The sequence below is a fragment of the Trichechus manatus genome, unplaced genomic scaffold, assembly GCF_000243295.1.
Source record: "Trichechus manatus latirostris isolate Lorelei unplaced genomic scaffold, TriManLat1.0 scaffold00091, whole genome shotgun sequence".
NCBI lineage: Eukaryota > Metazoa > Chordata > Mammalia > Sirenia > Trichechidae > Trichechus > Trichechus manatus.
The window spans coordinates 8,644,451-8,667,288 of record NW_004444027.1 but is presented as its reverse complement, the minus strand read 5'-3'; the positions used below and the strand labels follow the sequence as shown (position 1 = coordinate 8,667,288).

Below are 22,838 nucleotides of genomic sequence, written 5' to 3'. Positions count from 1 at the left end.
GAATTTGCTACGAACATGGATGTGGACTACCTACCTTTGATGTGCTTGTGACCATGTTGTCCTGCCAAGACTCTTCAGCTCTGTAGGGGAGGAATCTTCCTTCTAACTTGGGCCATCCCTGTATCCATTCACTCATTTGACAAATGTTTACTTAGTGCCTGCGGTGTGCCAGGTACTGTGTGAGGCAGTGGGGCTGTAGCAGTGACCAAGATAGACAAGGCACCTGTGCTTGCAGAGCTCATAGAGCTCCAGGGGGAGATGGAAAAGACTCTGAGAAAAGAGGGGGAGAGAATAAGAGGTGAGGTTGGAGAGGCAGGCAGGGTCTTATAAGCCAAAGTAAGGAGTTTGGATTTTATTTGAAGCATCATGAGAAGCCATTGGAGGGTAGAAAGAAGGGAAATGACATGATTGCATTTATGAATTTAGAGGACCACTTTGGCTGCTGTATGAAGAATGGGTTGCTCTGAGGTAAGAACAGAAGCAGGGATACTCATTAAGAGGCTCCTGCATTGACCCAGGCAAGAGGTGATAGTGGCCAGGACCAGGCTGACGATGGTAATGGAGACAGAATGGACTGCCCAGCCCAGACGGACACTTGATAATGCTTGAGGACAGTTGGGCCTAGGTTAGGTGTCCATTGTGCTTTCTCCCTTTGTGACTGGAATCTCAGAGGGCACAGTGAAGTGTTGCAGAATGCATATTGCCCAGAGATGGTCAGGGATGCTCATGGGGTTCTCTCCCATTGGCTGAGGTACCCAGAAGGGGGCCGTTAGACAATTTATGGTTCCTGTTCTTGATCTGAACTGGGCCTACAAAGTCATGCTTCCAGAACCTGGCTTTTGGCCTGAAACTGCCAGCACCTCTGACCATGTGCCTGCCTCACAGACCACTAGCATTTAGGAGACCAAGCTAAGTTTAGATGGCACATTAATCCTTCTTCTTGACTGTAGGTCAGAGACTCAGATTCAGGAAGTCAAATGAGGACTAGGGGTCTTCTTATATGGATCTAGGAGGAATGTCTACTGTTGTCTTAGTTATCTAGGGCTGCTATAGCAGAAATACCACAAGTGAATGGCTTTAAAAAACAGAAATTTATTCTGTCACAGTCTAATAGGCTAGAAGTCCAAATTCAGGGTGCCAGCTTCAGGGGATGACTTTCCGTTTCTGTTGGCTCTGGAGGAAGATCCTCGTCATCAATCTTTTCCTGGTCTAGGAGCTTCTCAGCACAATAACTTCAGGTCCAAAGGACTCACTCTGCTCCCAGCATTGCTTTCTTGGTGGTATGAGGTCCCCCTGTGTCTCTGCTAGCTTCTTTCTTTTATATCTCAAAAGAGATTGACTTAAGACACAATCTTATAGATTGAGTCTTGCCTCATTAACGTAACTGCCACAAATCCCACCTCATTAACATTATACAAGTAGGATTTACAACACATAGGAAAATCACATCAGATGACAAAATGGTAGACAATCACAAAATACTGAGAATCATGGTCTAGCCAAGTTGACACACATTTTTGGGGGACACAATTCAATCCACAATAACTGTGTACCAGGCACTCTATACATACACTATCTCACTACTCTTCCCACAAACCCTATGATGCTACTATTATTCCTCCATGTTAAAGAGTAGTCCAAGAACACAGAGTTGGAATAACTTGTCCAAGTCTGGGAACCCCAGGTCTACTGACCACTAAGTCCATGCTCTGCCCCTGCACCAGTTTCCTTTGCTCCTTGTTCCTCCCCTAATGGTGCCTGGGTGTAATCCTGAGTGAGTGGGATCACTGGATTTGTGTGACCGCGGTCCTGGGCCAACCCTGGATAGAGGTTCCACTGCAGAATCTGCTTTTCCCTTTTGTAGTGGGGTGCACACAGGTGTTGCTGTCAGAATATCCTTGACCAACTCCTATTGCTTCACCATCCAGCTGTGGGATCTTGTGCAAGTGACTTAACCTTTCTGAGCCCCAGCTTATTTTCTTATCTGTAATATGTGGAGAGTTATATCTACTGTCTTGTGACCAAGGTAATATACAGTAAGCTAAGGAGTGGCACTCAGTAGGAGCTTTAAAAAAAACTCAGTTTCCTTTAATGGATTCCAGCTTATAGCAACCCCATGTATGTCAGAGCAGAACAGTTCTCAATAGGGTTTTCAATGGCTGATTTTCTGGAAGTGGATTGCCAGGCCTTTCTTCCTAGGTGTCTCAGGGTGGACTTGAACCTCCAACCTTTTGGTTAGCAGCTGAGCACTTAACTATAGGAGCTTAACAAATGTTAATTCCCTTTCTTTTCCTCCTACTGAGAAAGTAGCAGGGCTGTGTAATAGAAGTGAAAGCCTTCTTAGAATGTTCCCCCAGGGACCCTGCACCTGAGAAAGCCCAACCACCCTCTGAGCTCACCTGTGATGCATGACATCTAAGAGGCTTACCTGGAAGGTTTTGAGGCCCAGAAGCAGGGAGCGTCTTGCCTAAGATCACACAGAGTGTCAGACACTCCTTCCGTGACCTGCCCCCACTCCCATCCCTATGCCTTAACATTGTGACCTTGGGTTTTGAGAACCACTAGAGCCCTACCCAAGACTCGGGGAAGCTTCAGAGCGAAGGAGAGGATGCTGGCACAAGGTGGTGCTTGGTCTTAGGAAAACTTACCACAGTCCTAACACCCACCCAAGCTCTCCATTTTGTCCCTCTCTCGGCAGGTATATCCGCACCATGTACCTGGGGATTCAGAGCCAGCGGCAGAAGGAACACCAGCGACGCTTTTACTGGGCTATGATGTACGAATATGCAGACGTCAACATGTTGCGCCTCCTGGAGACCTTCTTGGAGAGCGCCCCCCAACTGGTGCTACAGCTCTGCATAATGATCCAGAAGAACAGCGCTGAGACGCTGCCCTGTGAGTGTCCCCACCCAGCCCTGTGGCGGCTGGGAAGTGACCATTTCTGGGGCTGGGACAGGCACCGCCTCCTGATTTCTTACTCCACCCTGCTCTCTATCTGGACCGCTCAGTGGCCCAGCACACTCATCGCCTGTGTGACTGTCACACTCTATGGGCATCACCTGTCCTGTCTTCAGATGCCCAGACCCTGTGCAATCCTGGCCTGGCCCACACTGCCACTTACACTATTGGTACAGATATTTCCTACAATCCCTGTGCGAGCCCGCTTCTGCCCTCTGGTTCATAGAAGCAGCAGAAATGGGGTTTCAGGTGTTCCTGAGAGCAATAGAGCCATCTGGGACCCCCATCAGGACATCAGAATGAAGGGTCCTGGGCCTGCCAATCATGGGGAACAGCCCTTTCCCTTTGGTGCTGGCGAGGGATTTGCACATATATGGAATGAGGGAGGTGCAGCTTAGGATACCGTGTGACAAAGAGACTGAACCATGTTAGTCAACACTAGTTTTCAAACATTTTTCAGCTGCTGTGCCCTTGCTTCAAACCAAAGCTCATGCAGCAGCTTCATTTGTAAAACACTCTGAAGTAGCTATGCTCTAGTTAAATGGTAGGGGAGGATTCCAGAGCCCCCACACCGTACTCCTCCCCCCCCCTCCTGCCACTGTGAACCCCGAGAGGCTCTGAGAAGCCCTCAGGACCCCCTGAGCACAGTTAGGAAATCACTAGTCTCTACAGCAGCAGAAAGTCTGATGCTTCATGCTGGCTGCGGGAGCAGCTCTTGCAACGTTGGACTGCACTGGACAAGGCAGAGCCTCACACCAGGGAGCTGATGCCCCTGCTCCTCAGCTCAGCTAGACCCACCCGCAAGTGCCACGGTTTTAGAGGGGTATTAGGCAAACTGGAGTGCCTGCAGGGAAGAAGGTCTAGGATGGCAAGACTGAATGAACTGGGAATGTGTGGATCCCAGTATTTGAAGGGATGTTACGGGGACCTGTTGCCATCGAGTTGATTCCGACTCATAGCGACCCTATAGGACAGAATAGAACTACCCTATAGAGTTTCCAAAGCTGTACATGTTTACGGAAGCAAACTGCCACACATCTTTCTCCAGTGGAGCGGCTGGTGGGTTCGAACCACTGACCTTTCGGTTAGCAGCCGAGTGCTTAACCACTATTCCACCAAGTCTCCTTCTGTAATGGGGAAGAAGGGTTATATTTGTTCTGTGTGGTCGGCCCCAAAGAGTAGAGGAAGCTACAAGGAGACAATTATCAGTGCAACAGGTTGAAGACATTTCACATAGTGAGAGCAAACCAGGGGTGGAAAAACTGTCTCAAGAGTTAGTGAGTTTCCTATCACTAGGAACATTCAAGCAGAGATGTTGCTGAAGGGAATCAGCCAGAAGTTCCTGAGCTAAGACAGTATATGTACTTATGATTTGGGGCATCTGGGGGAAGGAAGTCTGCTCTCCATGTCCCAGCTCTTTCTGGCCAGTGAGGCCTCCAAGTCTCCTGGGTTCTCACCTCTAGGCCCTGCAGGGCTTACTAGGTGCTCCAGCGGGCCCTCAGTGCCACCAAGTTTGTGAACACCTGTAGGAAGTTCTCTAATGGGACCTCACCTTCACATGGTCTAGCAGGGGCAGCCAAGCCTGGGACTTACAAATATAGACCTTGCATTAAACAGCTTTGCCTCCTTACTTTTTCTGACTGACCCATTGCTGGGTTCCTCTCGTCGTAGTTGCTTATGTGGAAAGGAGGTTTCGTCTTCAAAGGCCAGTTGAAGATGACTGAGATATTCAGCCTGACAAGCTTGATTCTGGCTTTCAGACCTTGTGGGCCTGGTTGTGACCAAACCGTGCTGCCAACAGTCCCATGGGGACTCAGCCTCTTGGGTGAAGCCTCCTGTACCACCACTGAGCCAGGACAGTCCCTTGCTGGAAGTTCCCAGCAGAGAGGGGCCCTCAAGGCAATGTGCACCCTGCCCCGCTCCATCCATCCAAGAGATCACTAGCTACAGCCCTGCTGAGCATTCTAACAGAAGCAAAGAGAGGGTGGCTGTGGGACCCTTGGACTGGACATGGTGGAAAACCAGGCCTGAGACCTGGACTGAACTGAGGACCCGACCTCGAGTCCACCATTCAAAAAGCCTTCAGGAGCATAGTGACATGCAGGCATCAGCACAGCCTCTGCCCTATGGGAGCCCACAGGAGCCGGAGAGGTGTGGGGAATCTTCAGTGGGTGCTGACAAGGGGGAGGCACTGGCCAGCATCAATGCTTCGGACATCCTTTAATCCTCACTCTCAGGAAGATGCCCCACCATGGCCCCGGGTGATCTAGCTACTCGTTGCTGGAGCCCAGCTGGTGTGAGTGGTACCAGCAAGCAAGTCCTGGAAAATAGAGCTGCAAGGAGCTAAATAGTGGATGAGCCCCTACTTAGGTACCAGAAGGCTAAGCAGGAATCCAGCCTGAGAGAGGCAAGGGCTGACAGCCCATCTGGTCCCTGCCTTCTTTTTTGGATACAGGCTCACATACGCATACACACTCTCATGTGATAGTTAAGGTTGTGTGTCAGCTTGGCTGGGCCATGATTCTCAGTGGTTTGGCAGTTATGATGTAGTCTGGCAGCTATGTAATGATATAATCACCTCCATGATGAGGTCTGCTATGAGCAGCCCATCAGCTGAAATGGCATTTCCTTGGGGGTATGGCCTGCATCCAATGTACGTGCACTTTCTGGCAAAGCTCTCTGGCTTTTGCTTGCTCTGGATCCTGCATCTGACCTCAGGTTCTTGGGACTTGAGCTAGCAGCTTACCTGCCGATCTTGGGATTTGTCAGCCTCAGCAACCTATGAGCCAGAGGCCTGCTGTATGACTTGCCAATCTTGGGCTCACTAGCCCCTGCAGCTACATGAGTCAGGAGAAGCCTCAAGCCTAACTGATGGACTTGAGATTTTCCAGCCTCTACAACCACATTAGCCATTTCCTTGATATAAATATATAAATCTTTCTCTTTTTATATATATAAACCAATGGATTATTTTATATATATATATCTATATATATATACACCAGTGGATTTGTTTTTTGGGCTGCGTAGCCAAGAGACCAAAGACAGACTCTGGAACCAGTGATCGAGACATATGGTTTACTTGGGGAACTTACGTACAGGACAGCCCAGGGCAGCAGCTGGACCAGAGTAGCGTTCTGCTACCGCCTGGCAAGGCACACCAGCTTATATACAGTTCCAGCTGGCGCTAAGGTTTATTGTTTTTCTTCCAAGTCTCTGGGCAGCTAGCACTTCCAGGGACTACATGTCCAGGTTCAGATGTTTTCCTTTCTGTTGATAAGGCATCCCTCAGCCTTGGCCACCAGCCCAGTCGTGCCACCCCCGACCTTGTACCTTAGCCCGAGTTCATCTCGAGTTCATCTCCAGCATGCTTCTGGGAAAAGCAAAGCTGCCTCCATTAGGAAGGGATGCATATAGCTGAATAGCATTACCCTACAGTGACCCTACAGGACAGAATAGAACTGCCCCACAGAGTTTCCAAGGAGCAGCTGGTGGATTCAAACTGCCGACCCTTTGGTTAGTAGCCAAATGCTTAACCACTGTGCTACCAGGGCTTTGAGATATATATATATATGTCTATATGTGTGTGTGTACATATATACACACATACACATATAGACATATATATATATATATATATATATGCACACATACATACATATATAGGCTTCACTGGTTTTTCTTCTCTAGAGAACTCAGCTTAAGACCTCTCATTTGCTTCTGGAAGAACTCAGGAACATGAGGGAAACATAAAGCTCATGAATAGCCTGTCTTCAGGGTGCCCAAGGGTCCAGGCCATCTGCTTGGGCAATGAATTGGTGTGACCCTCTGCCCAAGTCTACAGTGCTGAGGCCCTGTTTCCCAGAACCTTGGAGAAAAGACACCGCATGTCACACAGACTGTGTATGACAGTTAGGAGTGTCATTTGTTTTCAGCACCAGAAGAATCACTTGATGATTGATTCTGAAGGAAGACCAGAGTCGCAGGGATATCTCTGAAATGCACATCCTTGCTCTACAAGTCCAGCCTTGGTGGAGCCCCCATGGAAGTGAGGCCTCACCCTGGGAAGCTTCCCCTGGAGCCAGGATGGGGTGTCCAGGAACACGGCAATGTCTGGTACCTAGAGCTCCTTCTTGCTCACCAAGAGAGAGGCTCCAAAGAGCAGAGGAAGCCTCAAGGAGACAATTAGCAATTCAACATCTCATCTGCCCTCACATCCCACAAGTTGCTGCTCCCCAACCCAGGGCAACAATGCTCTAGATAGACAGACAGACAGATAGATAGATAGCTGCCATTGAGTAGACTCTGACTCATAGTGGTCTTATGTACAAAAGAATGAAATGTTGCCTAGTTCTGCATCATCTCTCTCCAAGATAGCGAGCATGTTCAAGTCCATCCTTGTGGCTGTCATGCCAACCCATCTCACCATGTATGTCTCATGCCCTCAATGGCCCTGTACTTTACCAAACACAGTGTCCTTCTCCAACAATTGATCCCTCCTGATGTTGTGCCTAAAGAAAGCAAATCAGACAATACTCTGTTGTGATCCATAAGGTTTTCATTAGCTAATTTCTAAAAGTAGGTCACCAAGCCTTTCTTCCTACTCTTAATCTGAAAGCTTTGTGTAAACCTGTCCACCATGAGTGACCCTGCTGGTATTTGAAATACTAGCAGCATAGCTTGCAGCATCACATCAATACACAAGCCACCACAGTACAACCGACAGATGGGTGGTGGGACAATGCTCCAGTGAGGCAGATTTGCTGGCACTGAGGAGGAGCACCTTTCTGTCTAATCCACACCCTCCTTCTCAAAACCAACCCTATTACTGTGCAAGACTTCCATCTAAACTGCCATTTGCTGTTTTAGTTTCAAATCGCCCCCCCTTTGCATCACCAGGCAGCCAAGTTATATCTCCTCTTATCTTGTCCTCTGCAAAGCTGTTAGCCAGATTCCAGCCCTGCAAGCTGATGGGGCAGGTGGAGGATGGTTCATGGGGCAAACTCCAGAGCTGATCACATCTGGAGCCCAGAGTCCTGATCACTATTGATTTTGGACATTACCCTTCACCTTGTTAAGGCTCTCTTTCCTCTTTGGTAAAATGGGAGAGTGGGAGAGATAATAATAATACCTAATTTTTAGGGAAGATGAAATGATACAATACATGTGAAAGTGCTTTTCTAAAATGTCAAACTCCATAGGCAGATGAGGGGTGTTTATCATTTCCAAGGCCAAGTAGGGAATGGCATGGGCAAGGTACTAGGAAGATTTTTTCCCCTCTTTGGCCCTATGAGTCATTCCTGTCCCATATTACTCGCTATGCCTATCCTTTCTATAATAGCTTCTCAGACTATAAACATAGAGGGCTGGATACAAAATCCCTAGAAAGGAAGCTCACTGGGGATTCCCATGAGGAAGTGGTACTGCTTCCTGAGTCTCCCCCTCCCCTGGGAGCCCTGTGGAGTAGGGCCTGTGAAGGCAGAGGAGCTGCTTCCCAAGGGCCGGCATCACTTGGAAAGGATTTGAGGAGTTACAAAGGACTGTGCTGCTCTGGGGCTTTCACCTCGGGAGCTTCTCCTGGCTCCTCCTCCCTACCTGCTTCTCACAGCCCATCTTTGTATCTTGGAAGCTTGGGGGTCAGGTGAGTACTTCCCAAAGTTTATTTGGAGTGTGGAATAGGAGTTCCTCGAAATTGGCTTTCATGGTCAAATAAATTTGGAAACTGTTGGGCTAAACACAGATCAGTGGCAAACTTTGCAAAGGATTGTGAGTCTCTAAGACAGGGATGGGGCATGCAGTATTTGTTGGGTTTATGGGAAGGAAGGGAACAGATAGTTACTAGGCACTGACTAAGATATGCTTGGTATTTGCATCTTGTAGAACATCTCTCTATCACTGGACCACTTTGTTATGATAATATATGATTTCCCTTAAAAAGGGAAATGTACAAGGTTTAAGGAAAATAATTTGAATATTAGAAGTTGGAGGAGGTGAGAGGTAAAGTTTGTGAACTTGGAGGCGCGGGTTGGTGAAATGGAAATCTCCCAGCTATCTGAGGTCTTGAGGTATATCAAGGTGAAAAGAATGAGTTTGGCTCCCAGCCCAGCTACTTGCTAGCTGTTTGCCCTTTGGCTAGTTACTTAGCCTTTCTGTTCCTCAGTTTTCTCATTTCTAAAATGGGAATGATATTAGTACCTACCACATAGGATTGTTATGAGCATTAAAGAACATATATGACAGATACAAAAATGCTCATACAGTGTGTGGCATATAATTATACTGGGTGAAAGGACATTTTGATGTTAGTGGTGGTAGTGCTTTTGTTGTAGATACACTATCTGAATTGAAGTATAAATTTTAGTAGTAAGAATAGAAGTGTGGCTAATTGCTTTTCTTTGGTGTGCCTTATGATGACTCCTGTCCACTATATACCATCAAGGGCGGAGCCAAGATGGCAGAGTAGTCAGATGCTTCTGGTGGTCCCTCTTACAACAAAGACCCAAAAAACAAGTGAATCAATTACATATGACAATCTAGGAGCCCTGAACATCAAAGGCAAAGTTGAGGAATGGGACTGAGTAGCAGGGGAAGGGAGAGATGGTTCAGAAGCAGCAAGAAGTTGCCAGATCTGACCCGGCAGGAGCCGGAGCCTTTCAGGCCAGATCAGCTCGTGGTGCACGGTGAGGAAAGCAGTGGTGCTTGGGAGATGTATTCCACATTGGGAGAGACCCAGCAGCAGAGAGACCACTTGGGCGTCCATAACCAATGAGAAGCAGCCCTCGATCAGCAAAAGATAAGTACTTGCATCTGGCCTACCGTGCGGATCAAAAACACCCCCCTCCCTTTGGGAAAAAACATCTCTCCCATTTATCTCCCTGCTCCCTGCTCTGCACTGGGTCTGGGACGGCTTCAGCAATTGCTGAGTCCCCTGGGCCAGAGGTAGGACCCCTCACGCACCCTGAGCCATTCTCCTAGCCTTGGAGAGGGAACAAACGGGGAAAAAGTAATCTGCCGGCTCCCCTAAGCCAGGAACTCAGGGTAGGCGCAGCTTCTTTGCCTAGGCACAGGCATACAGGGTCCATGGACTTTGAGTGTCTTTCACCCTGCAGAGACTTGTGTGGTGTGTGGGCCCATTTCAACAGCATAGGCCCTCATTACCACAGTACAACAGGGTATATACCAGAACTCTAACTTTTAACTGTTTCAGCTGTGAAGTGGCAGGTTCTTGACATTTGACAGTGCTCTGCCAATTATGCAGGGTCTTCATCTACCCACATCAGGGGCCTGAGGACTAGTGGCTTCACCCATGCCACCTAGCCATCTGTGACAGAGCCCAAGAAATAAGTAGTGCCCCCCAGTCCTTACAGCCAATGCATTGGGTGCTCATAGTCCGGCTACAAAACCCACCCACCTACATGCTCTAGGGAACAAGTACACACTTTCCTCCTGGACACTTGAGGGTGGCCATCAGCCCCCTGCCTTGCTCAGCATGTGACCCCCTGCTGCAGCCGGATGCCTGTGCCTACACCAATCACCCATGCCTGCCTAGAACTGTAGGTGACAGCCTGCACCACACACTTGGTGGCTGACTACCTGGACACCTTAGCTGAATCCATACAGGAGGAGTGGGCAGACTCTTGTGCTCACATACTTAGTGACAGGTCTGGTAACCTGGTGGCAGGACGTTGGAACTTCAGGAGTGCCGGTGATTGGGCTAGCTCACACGAGCAGCCTATCAGGGCATATCGAAACAGAACAAGAAGCTAGAACACAGTAAGCAAACATAAATAAATATAATAACTTATTGATGGCTTGGAGACAAATAGTCAATATCAAATCACATAAAAAGGCAGACCATGATGGCTTTAGCAAGCTCCCAAAATAAAGAAGAACTTTTCTGGAGGAAGAGAACTTCTTGGAATTACTGGAGGCGGAATACAAAAGGTTAATATACAGAACTCTTCAAGAGATCAGGAAGGAAATTAAGCAAAATGCAGACCAAGCAATAGAGGAACTTAAGAAGATTAGAGAAGAGCGTAATGACAAATTTAACAGCCTGCAAGAATCCACAGAGAGACAGCAATCAGAAATCCAGAAGATTAACATAAAATTTCAGAATTAGACAACTCAATAGAAAGTCATAGGAGCAGAATTGAGGCAATGGAAGTCAGAATTAGTGAGATTGAAGATAAAGCACTTGACACCAACTTATTTGAGGAAAAATCAGATAAAAGGATTTTAAAAAATGAAGGAAACCTAAGAATTATGTGGGACTCTATCAAGAGGAACAAGCTGCGAGTGATTGAAGTACCAGAATGGGGGGGGATAGCAGAAAATACAGAGAGAATTGTTGAAGATTTGTTGGCAGAAAACTTCCCTGATATCATGAAAGATGAGACGATATCTATCCAAGATGCTCATCGAACTCCACATAAGGTAGATCCCAAAAGAAAGTCATCAAGACATATTATAATCAAACTTGCCAAACCAAAGATAAAGAGAGAATTTTAAGAGTGGCTAGGGATAAAGGAAAAGTCATCTACAAAGGAGATTCAATAAGACTAAGCTCAGACTACTCAGCAGAAACCATGCAGGGAAGAAGGCAATGGGATGACATATATAAAGCCTTGAAGGAAAAAAATTGCCAGCCAAGAATGATGTATCCAGCAAAACTGTCTCTCAGATATGATGGTGAAATTAGGACATTTCCAGATAAGTAGAAGTTTAGGGAATTTGCAAAAACCCAACCAAAATTACCAGAAATACTAAAGGAAGTCCTCCGGTTAGAAAATCAATAACATCAGGTAACAACCCAAGACTAGAACACAGGACAGAGCAACCAGATATCAACCCAGATAGGGAAGTCACTTTATACCGTCAATGCTAGTAACCAAACATGGTGCTATTGAGTCAACTCCAACTCATAGCGACCCTATAGGACAGAGTAGAGCTGCCTCATAGGGTTTCCAAGGAGCGGCTGGTGGGTTCCAACTGCTGACTTTTTGGTTAGCAGCCGAGCTCTTAACCACTGTGCCACCAGGGCTCTGTTAATGCTGGTAGATGGTTTAAAAGATCACTAATACTATTGCTATCACTTTAATAGGCAAGTTTTCTATTGATCTTACCCAATGCCAACCCCTATCTGGGTTGATATCTGGTTGCACTGTCCTGTGTTCTAGTCCTGGATTGTTATCTGATGTTTTTGATTTTCTAACCAGAGGACTCTTGCCATTTCTCCATCCTGCACTCCTCTCTAATCCTAGGTTTATGGTACAACATTTAGCCTGCAAGACAGATTTGTATCCAGTTTTCCCATAACTACAGACTCCAGTAAAAATAATAATAATAATAAATACCAATACTACGCTATTATTCTAGAGTCATTTGGGCATTTCATCAAGGTCTTCCTTAAACCTGATGTCTTGAAAATGTAAATAAAGATATAAAGGGAGCATATTATTATGGCATGCCATTTACACTGGTGGTGAATCTTGTGTCTGCTGCAAGCTTTGTTAGTACTATGGGTATACAACAGGGTTTGAGAAGCAGTGTGGATCTGGGAAGCAGTCAGACATCTCAGTGGGTATAAATTCTAGCTCCACAATTTATGGACTTTATGACCTAATCTAAAAAGCTAATCTCCTAACTGGATTTCCTCATCTGTAAAATGGGAATAATTACTATATTTTAAGTTGTGAAGGTTAAATGAGAAACACTATACCTATGCATCACATTGCTTGGCCTAGTATGGGTACTTGATACAGTCTTCTATTCAACAAAGATGCATTAAGCCACTATAATGTGCCAGCTGGAAACAATAGAAGGACATGGTCCTTACCTTCCTGAATCTCCCATTCTCTCTGGGGAGACAGAAGAAAAACGATTAGCTTGTTGTAGGAAGTGCTTTGAAGCAAATAAAGAAGGTGTTGAGACCGAGAATACCTGGAGGGCAGAGGGGGCCTACTTTAGGCAATGTGGTCAGAGAAGTCCTCTCTAGAGAGCTGACATTTAGGCTGAATGTAAATAATGAGAAGGAGCTGACTGTGTGAAGAGTGGAAATAGCCTTCCCGGCAGAGGGAATAGCATTACAGAGACCCTGAAGTAGGAAAAGATTGGCTTGTTCCAGAAAATTAAAGGACCCAGATGGAGCTTGGAGGTGAGGGGGGAAGAGAGAGTTATGTGGGAGGAGGATGGAGAGGAAGGTAGGGGCCCTATCAGGCAGGGCCTAGTGAACACAGCAAAGAGCTTGGGTTTTATAAAACCAGTTGCCATCGAGTTGACTCCAACTCATGGTGAATCTGACTCATGGTGACCCCATGTGTGTCAGAGTAGAACTGTGCTCCAGAGTTTTCAATGACTGATTTTTGGGAAGTAGATTGCCAGGCCTTTCTTCCGAGGCTACTCTGAGTGGACTTGAGCCTCCAGCATTTTGGTTAGCAGCCAAGCATGTTAACCATTTGCACTACCCAGGGACTCCTGTTTTTTGTGGAACAATTAAATAGGAAAGCTATATTATCATATTTGCTTTTAATAAAGATGCTTCTCCAGCTATGCGGGGAGGAGAGCAAGAGCAAAACTAGGAACACCAGTTTAGAGGCTGCTGTGGAGGTCCAGGTGTGAGATTATGGGGACTAAGACTATTTGGGAAATGATGTCAGGTGGACAGATTTGAGGTCTGTTTGGGATATAGCATCAACAAGACTTATAAATAAAATATGGATAAAATATGGGAAGTGAAAGGAAGGGAGCAATGGGGGTTGCTGGCTTGGGTACGTTGAGATGGAAGAGACTATAGGGGAACAGTTTGGGGATGGTTCAAGAGTTAGCAGTTCTAATCTCTTTCCTTACTTTTTGGATTTGCTGATGCTTCTGCATGAATATTGGGAGGGGGTTAGATGGGGAGGCACTTGCTACACCCGCACAATGCCTGAATCTGCTTTTTTTAGTTAAGCCCATCCTGAGAAGTTATCCTACTAACAGGTCTCTGATGACATCCTTTGCCTGTCATCACACAATCACAATTTGCGAGACACCTGCCATGTGCCAGACACTGTGTTGGGAATGAATTTACAATGACACAACAGACATGGCCTCTCACCTTTAAGAGTTTATAGTCTGGTGCACCACATTTTTAATTTTATAACAGGTGTATGTGCAAAGCTTCCTTGGGAGCACGGAGGAGGGAGTAACTGGCTCTTTCTGGAGGCATTGCAGAAGAGGTAACATTTGGTCTGGGTCTTCATGGATGAGTAGGAGCCCACCTGAAGGAGAAGGTTGAAGGCTTTTCTGGCCTGAGGGAGCATGGTTTACCTAATTTATACTCAGGCCAGCAGGATCTAAGAGCAGGGCTACTTTAGAATTCTTTTAGAGCTGGATCTCAGGAGGCATTCTAGTCAAACCCACTTTTTAAAGATGGCAAAACTGAGGCCCAGAAAGCCTAGGGTCATAATTTAAGTTGTCCCTGTAGAGAATAAGTTGCTCCCTGACCCTCAGATGGTGAATGGTTCTGGGAGCCTAGAGTGTAGGGTGTATTGCAGGGAGTGTGGAAGATGGTGGTGGTGATGATAATGCTAACAATGATAGTTTAGAGATTTGGTGGACTCCACTGTATGTCAGACACTAGTCATAACCGCCCTATAAAGTAGATACTTTTATTATTCCATTTTTACAGATGATGAAACTGAGGCCCAGAGTAGTTAAGTAATTTGCAGAAGGCCACAGGGTTGGCAAATGATAGAGCTGGGATCTGACCTAGGCAGTGAGTTTCCAAAGCCTTAAGGAAAGATGGCTGTGGCTAAGTCCCAAAGAGACTTGTGTGGCTTTGTTAGGAACAAATAATTGATGAGAGGAAGGAATAGAGGTTGACAGATGCCATGGCCATGTTGAGCATGGATAGAGACTCCAGCTCTAGCACACATATGTGTATACACTCCAGGTGCAATTACACGGACTAGGTCAGAAGATGACATTTCTGCTTCTTGCTCCTTGAATCTCTTCCCAGGGCTTGACTTATGGAAAATTGTCTCAGTCTACGAGAGAATCTTAACCGAGCTACTGTAAGTATTCAGGGAGAAGCTTCACTGTCTTGCTATGGCTCTAAGCTTGCCCTCAGTAGAGATAAGGGAATAGGCCTAGGACCTAGAGCCTTCTAGGCTCCCCCAGAATGTCTACAAATAAGAAAGATATCACATCCCTTTGACTGGTCTTTCCTCAGGAATTGTTTCTATTCCTACCTCCAAGACTGAAAGAGCTTGTTCAAACACAAAGACTTTAAGACAGTTGGCTCTGGTGAAATAGACAAATGAGTTCTGATACCATAAGCAACCATCATCATTTTCGTCTAAACTCTTAAGACCCTGAGATTCTTGCTAAATAACAAGACTCCAGCCCCATATAAGGCTGCCTGTCTACTTGCCTCCGTACACACAAATCACAGAGAATCTATGTGCTAGAATCATAGATTTTAGAAATTATGTAGTCATTACTTTTATTTTACAGACAAGGAAATTGAAGCCTAGAGAGATCAAGGAATTTGCCTAAGGTAATCTAGACAGTCAGGGAGAGATTTGGTATTAAAACCCAGCACGCCAGATTTCCAATACGGTGCATATTCCTTTGGTCTTCTTGAATTCCTCTGGCCCTGAGGAACCTGGGAACCTCTGGGCACCCTCAGAGAAAACCCTGGGTGTCCTCACCCACTGTGTGCCACCTCAACTATCTAATTTAGCTAGGGGGCAAGATTGGAAGTTCCTGGATGGGATCAGAGGCTAGAAGCCACCATGAGGGCTAGTGCTGGGGCTGGAACTTGACAGTACAGCCAGACACCTCTGACCCCAGAGCAGGGCCAGCTGGCACAGTGCAGACCAGCACTGTTCACAGAGCTAAAATTAAGAACATGTTACTTCGTGGGTCAAGGAAAAAACAGACTTTGACTTATCTCATAAATGGCACACTACCATTTGACACTTTACAGGAGCTCCAGGGTCCCTGTGAATGAAAACTGGGGGATACACTGGGAGAGGTTACCAGTAAAGGCACCTTTGGTTGTGTCAAGAAACTTTAACCTCACAAATTTAATTTAATCCCAAAGAGATTTAGAGTGGCAGAATCTTTATAACTGGAGAAGTCCATAGAGGCTATCTAGCCCACTTCCTTTGCTTAATATATGGGAAGCTGAAGTGCAGAGAGACTGAGTTGCTGTAAAAATGACATGGCGGGGGCATCTGACCTCCTCTAGTTTCATGACAGGAAGGGAGAATCACCATCGGCATCAGCCCAAAGCTGATTCCTATGAAATGGAGGTCAGACATACCCTTTCTCTCCAACCTTTTTACCAATTCTGACACCAGCCACCCCTCTCACAGCACTCTCTACTCCTCTGCTGGGTTCAATAGTTCATTGCAATGGCCAAACAGAACTCACAGACCATATTCACAGTGACAGGGTTTATTATGGAAGTAACAGGTTACAATTCAGGATCAGGAACGACTCAGGATACAGTTCTTCTGTCAGGAAATTCTCTTCTCACTTGTGCCCACAGGCAGGACTCTCTATGGCCCTCAGTCTCTTGGCCTGGCCTCTGCCCTGCTCAGGCGAGTGTTACAAAGCTCTTCAGCTCCACCGATAAGTGCCCAGAGGCACCCCACTCTGCCAGTAAGCCTTGGCCCGAAGGCGCTCAGGTCTTACTCAGTGGGTAGGAGAGCCAAACTCCACCAAGTGCCGGGAGGTACCCCACTCCACCAGCAAGCCTTCTGCCTGAAGGCACTCAGCTTTCTTGCTCCATGGGCTGGAAGCCCACCACGCCACCTCCTGCTAGTCTCCTGATTCTGCTGCTGCCATTTCTCTGCTGTCTCTTCTCACTGTCTCTTGTCTCTGCTGTTACAGCTCTCTCTGTCTCCTGGGTCTAGGAGGTTCTCAGTGCAGGGATCCTGGGTCCAAAGGACACACTCCACTCCTGTTTCTTCTTCTTGGTAGTAGTCAGGTCCCCCTGTCCACCTCTAGGATAGCTCATTGTAAGCCTAGCATGATGACAAAATTGACCAATCCCCTCATTAGGGTTCCATACACCTTATTTGCATAAGCCCACCCCCCCCTCAAGGACTTTATGCACCTTATTTACATTATTAGCAAGCTGTCCAATACCCTTGGTGGGCCATAAGCACCTTATTTGCATAGTCCCACTCAATCATTTTGCGGGAGTCAGAAGACCGTGGTGAGAAAGGTCATATAAAAGTTATCCACTGCACCTCAGTTGCCCAAGATCACACCTCTAGGAAGGATCTCAGAAGAGGCTTTTCTTCCTACCACACTGGGCTTTTTGTGCAATGGTCTGGCAATGGAGATGGCAGCACAGCATCTCAAGGATGTGGTTCAGATGCCATGACTTTTATGAGTAGTTCCTGCCCTCTCCCAACCATCAATAGCCATCAATATCTGGTACCAAATTTATGTAAAAACAAACTTCTTTACTGAGACAGTGCCAGTTGCCATCAAGTGGATTCTAACTCGTGGCAACCCCATGTGCATCAGAGTAGAACTGTGCTTATTTTTCAGAAGTCGATCTCCAGGCCTTTCTTTTGAGGCAACTCTGGGTGGACTTGAACCTCCAAGAGTTAGCAGCTGAGTGAGTTAACCATTTGTACCACCTAGGAACTGCACTAGGACGGTAAGTCTGAGAAAATATTAAACTCTACGTTTAAACATTGGCTTTCTTTTAAACAAATGTTGAGTCTAAGATACAATTAGAGATCTTTCTTTCTCTCTCTTTAGCATTAACCTTCCTAATAGTTTTCTTCTTTCTTCACTTCACTTGCTAGCTCCTTTTACCCACTGAGTAAGTTTACATCAAAAGCCCTTCCAGCAAGTTGTACTTTAGCTTCTCATTTTGCTTCTTTTTCTAGCAAGAGCAATGACTGACAGCATCCAAGAGACTGAGATAGGCAAGTGTTCATTTCTTTTCTGTGCTCCCATGAAACTAAAATGCCTGTGCCTTTCACTTTAGCTGCCAACTCCAAGGGCACTTTTTTCTTTCCCCAGTGAGGATGAGAAGCATCCTGTAGGCAGAATAAGCTCCCATTTCTTTGTCTCCCTGGTAAAGTCTCAGTTCTGTGTGAAGGATGTTTTTTAATCCTGGTCCTCGGGGAGGAGGAAAGGCCAGGGGCCTGCTTCTTAGCTATTGGATGGTGTCATAGGCTGGGTCCTCTAGAGAAGCAAAACCAGTAAAGTGTATAAATATGTATACATAGAGAGATTTATATCGAAGAAACAGCTCATGTGATTGTAGAGGCTGGAATATCCCAAGTCCATGGATTAGGATAGAGGCTTCTCCTTATTCATGTAGCTGCAGGGGCTGGCGAACCCAAGATCGGCAGGTTGGAAAGCAGGGCTCTTGCTCACAGGCTGTGACTATCAACAAATCCAAAGATCAGCAGATAAGCTGATAGCTCAAGTCCCAAGAACCGGAGGTCAGATGAACAGGAGGCAGCTGCAGGATCCAGAGTGAGAAAGAAGCCAGACGTGTGCTTATATTTTGATGCAGGACACACCTCCAAGGAAACTCCCTTTCAACTGATTGGCTACTCACAGCAGATTCAGTCATGGGAGTGATTACATATAAACACTAAGACTCATGGCCCAGCCAAGTTGACACACAATCTTAACCATCACGGATGGGTTAAGTGGACTGTCTTAAGCTGGGTTCTCTAGAGAAGCAAAACCACTAAAGTGTATAAATATATATAGAGAGAGAGATTATATCAAGGAAACAGCTCACGTGATTGTAGAGGCTAGAATGTCCCAAGTGGATCAGGGTAAAGGCCTCTCCCAAGTCACACAGCTGCAGAAGCTGGCAAGCCCGAGATCGACAGGTTGCAGAGCAGGGCTCCCACTCACAGGCTGTGCAGATCGAAGAATCCCAGGTTCGGCAGATAAGCTGACAGCTCAAGTCCCAAGAACGGGAAATGAGACAGCAGGAAGCAGCTGCAGGATCCAGAGAGAGCAAAAAGCCAGAACGTCTGCTTATATACAGATGCGGGCCACACCCCCAAGGAGACTCCCTTTCATCTGATTGGCTACTCACAGTATATTCAATCATGGGAGTGATTACATTAAAACACAGAGAATCATGGCCCAGCCAAGTTGACACACAATCTTAACCATCACATGGACCTCTCCTCTTTTCTCTCCCCACAATGAAAGACATCCATGTCTCTCCTTGAACCTTCCACAGCACTCTCTACTTCTCTGCTGGGTTCAATAATTCATTTCAGTGACCACACAGAACTCACAGACAATACTCATGATTATGGGGTTTATTAAGGAAGTAACAGGTTACAGTTCAGGCTCCAGAACACTCAGGTTACAGTTCTTCCATCAGGACAGCCTCTTCAGCTGTGCTCACAGGCACACCTGTCTCTGGCTCTAGGCCTCTGCCCTGCTCAGGCAAGTGTTACAAAGCTCTTTTAGCTCTGCCAGTAAGTGCCCAGAGGCACCCCAGGCACTCAGCTTTCTCACTCTGTGGGCCGGAAAGCCCACTGCTCCGTCTCCTGCCAGTCTCTCCTGCCACCTCTTTTTGCCATCTTCAGGGTTACAGTTCGATCTCTCTCTCCGTCTCCTGGTTCCAGGAGCTTCTCAATGTAGGGATCCTGAGTCCAAAGGACATGCTCTCTGCTCCTGGCTCTTCTTCCTTGATGGTAGCGATATCCTCTCTCTCAATCATTTGGGTGGGAGTTACAAGACTATGGCTAGAAAGGCCACAACAAAAGAGATCCATCGCACTGTACTCCTCTTGGGAAATTTCTTTTTTCTTAGCTGAAAAACACTTTCTGGTCTCTTTTCAGACTCATCAATCCATCATATAAACATTAGCTGTCACCCTCTAAGTCTCAGATACAAAAGGTGATTTACATTCACTTAGGGTTTTGGTTGAAGTTAGTGAAACTGCCACCTAGAAAGTTAGTGAAACTGCCACCTGGAAAGGGGGCATTGTTGGTTCAGTGATGGAATTCTCGCCGTCCTCATGGGAGTCCTGGCTTTGATTACTGGCCAGTGCACCTCATGTGCAGCCACTGCCCATCTGTCAGTAAGGCTTGCATGTTGCTATGATGCCGAACAGGTGTCAGCAAATCTTCCAGACTAACACAGACTAGGAAGAAAGGCCTGGAAGTGTACTTCTAAAAATCAGCCAATGAAAACCTTGAGTAAATAGAGCCCTTCTCCCTAACGATCAGGGTGCTTATCTTGAGTTGGCCATGCCTGTGAATAACTTGGGGGTTTCAGACCAAATTGGTACAAAGATCACTTTCAACATTTGATCTCAACTCCCTGGTCGCTCATAGCATTTCTTGTCCTAGCCACCAGCAGATAAATAAAGGAATAGATGTATAATTCCCTGTTTGCTCCCTTCTCCTGACTGTCTTGTATCTTCTCCATAACTGAAATGGAGAGAGACACATCAAATATATGGACTTCACCTTTCTCATTTCTTCAAAAGATGCCCTTCTATTTCCTTTTTTCTTTTTGAGAAGATGCCACACATGCTCCTACTATCATGTATCTGCTTGGTGTCTAAACACAAGGTATCTGGACCATCCAACACCAGCTCACACTCCTGCTTCAACTACAAATGGTTTCTTGTTAAATATAATATTACAACATTACAGTTTAAAAGAGAATTTGCCAGGATTTTAAACAGAAGCCTAAACTCTTTCATGGCATCCATTTAGTTTGAATCTGCATACAATAACAATGCAAATTAGCTGAGTTTGCCCCTAACAACCGGCAGAGAGGGAAGGAGAGAGGGTTCTTAAACCAGCAGGAAAAAAAAAAAAATGAGATAAGGACATTAAATTGATTTCACTACAGTTAACATACATGAAATAGCAATTGACCACCTGGAAATTTGTGTACATGAGTCACTGGAGCAAAGAAAGACATCAGGTAGGCTTTAGGTGCCAGTACAGACTGACCAGGTGAGCTTCACGGAGGCCAGGCTCTGAGGGCGACAAGTGCAGAAGCCTGAGCAGTTACTGCAATTGGACTATTTATTCATTTATCCAATAATTATTAAGCAACTTAAGCAGTTGCCATCAAGTCGGCACAACTCATGGAGACCCCTTGTGTATCAGAGTAGAACTGGGCTCCATAGGGTTTTCAGTGGCTGATTTTTCTAAAGTAGATCACCAGGTCTTTCTTCTAAGGCACCTCTGCATAGATTGAACCTCCAACTCCTCAGTTAGCAGCCAAGCACGTTAACCATTTGCACCACGCAGGGACTCCATTAAGCACCTACTTTGTGCCAAACTCGGTTCTAGAAGTTGAGGATAAAGTAATAAGCAAAACACAAAAATCCCTGCTCTCATGGAGTTTACATTTCATGTACGGAGAAACTGACAATAAATAAAACAAATAAGTGTTTTATTTTATAACTTAGAAAATGATAAGCACCAAGGAGAAAAATATAGCAGAGAAGAGAAACAGGATGGGGAGCTGAGCTATGTGCAGTTTTCAGTAGGGTAGTAAGGGAAGGCTTCCCTTTGAGCAAAGACTGGAAGAAGGAGGTAAGGGAGTCAGCCCCACAGATGGCTGGAGGAAAGTGTTCCAGGAAGAGCCAACAACAAAGATCAAAGACCTTGAGGAAAGAAAGAATCTCCACTGTTTGAGGAGCAGCAAGAAGCTGAGATGAATAGGGGTGATCTGAGTGTAGGTCCCTGGGCACCAGGTGGTCCTGTAGAGGCATCTGGGAGCCCTCAGCTTTCACAGGTCAGCTCTTTCCTGGTAGTCTTGACAATAAGAACTGCTCTTCTGCTGTCGGTTCTTTATTCCCTACTACCCCCCATAAGACATGTTATCAAGAAAGATCAGTCCCTGGAGACTTACGGAGGGTAGTAGGGAATAAAGAACTGACAGCAGAAGAGCAGTTCTTGCTTTTAAGACCCTAGACGCCACTCACCAAAGTGGGATGCAGAACATTTTCTTAATAAACTTTGTTATGCCAAGTGACCTAGTTGTCCCCTGAAACCATGGTCCCCAGACCACTGCCCCTGCTACTCTGTCCCTCAAAGTGTTTGGTTGCATTCAGGAAATTTCTTAGCTTTGTTTTAATCCAGTTGTGCTGACTGCTGCTGTAGTGTGTGTTGTCTTTCCCTTCACCTAAGATAATTCTTGTCTACTATCTAGCTAGTGAATACCCCTCCCTCCTCACCCTCATAACTATCAAAGAATGTTTTCTTCCGTGTTTAAAGTTTTTCTTGAGTTCTTATAATAGTGGTCTTATACAATATTTGTCCTTTTGTGACTGAATTCACTCAGCATAATGCCTTCCAGATTCCTCCATGTTATGTTTCACGGATTCATTGTTGTTCTTTATCATTGCATAATATTCTGTTGTGTGAAAGTACCGTAATTTGTTTATCCATTCGTCCATTGATGGGCACCTAGGTTGTTTCCATCTTTTCACTATCATGAACGGTGCTGCAATGAACATGGTTGTGCATATATCTATTGGTGTGATGGCTCTTATTTCTCCAGGATATATTCCAAGGAGTGGGATTGCTGGATCCTTTGGTACTTCTATTTCTAGCTTTTTAAGGAAGCGCCAAATAGATTTCCAAAGTTGTTGTACCATTTTACATTCCCACCAACCGTGTATAAGTGTTCCAGTCTCTCTACAACCTCTCCCAAAATTTATTATTTTGTCTTTTTTGGATTAATGCTAGCCTTGTTGGGGTGAGATGGTATCTCATTGTAGTTTTGATTTGCATTTCTCTAATGGCTAATGATGGTGAGCATTTCCTCATGTGTCTGTTAGCCGCCTGAATATCTTCTTTGGTGAAGTGTCTGTTCATATCCTTTGCCCATTTTTTAATTGGGTTATTTGTCTT

The 22,838-nt window shown here is 45.9% G+C and overlaps 1 protein-coding gene across 1 annotated transcript in view; it reads left to right on the top strand.

The window, feature by feature from the left end:
- The window catches only part of XKR6 (XK related 6), a 501,357-nt gene that overhangs the window by 437,381 nt on the left and 41,138 nt on the right, over positions 1–22,838 (top strand). The window contains exon 2 of the mRNA XM_004382202.2: positions 2,699–2,895. Within this exon, the coding sequence (XP_004382259.1) occupies positions 2,699–2,895 (197 nt within the window). The remainder of the gene's footprint in view (positions 1–2,698; positions 2,896–22,838) is intronic.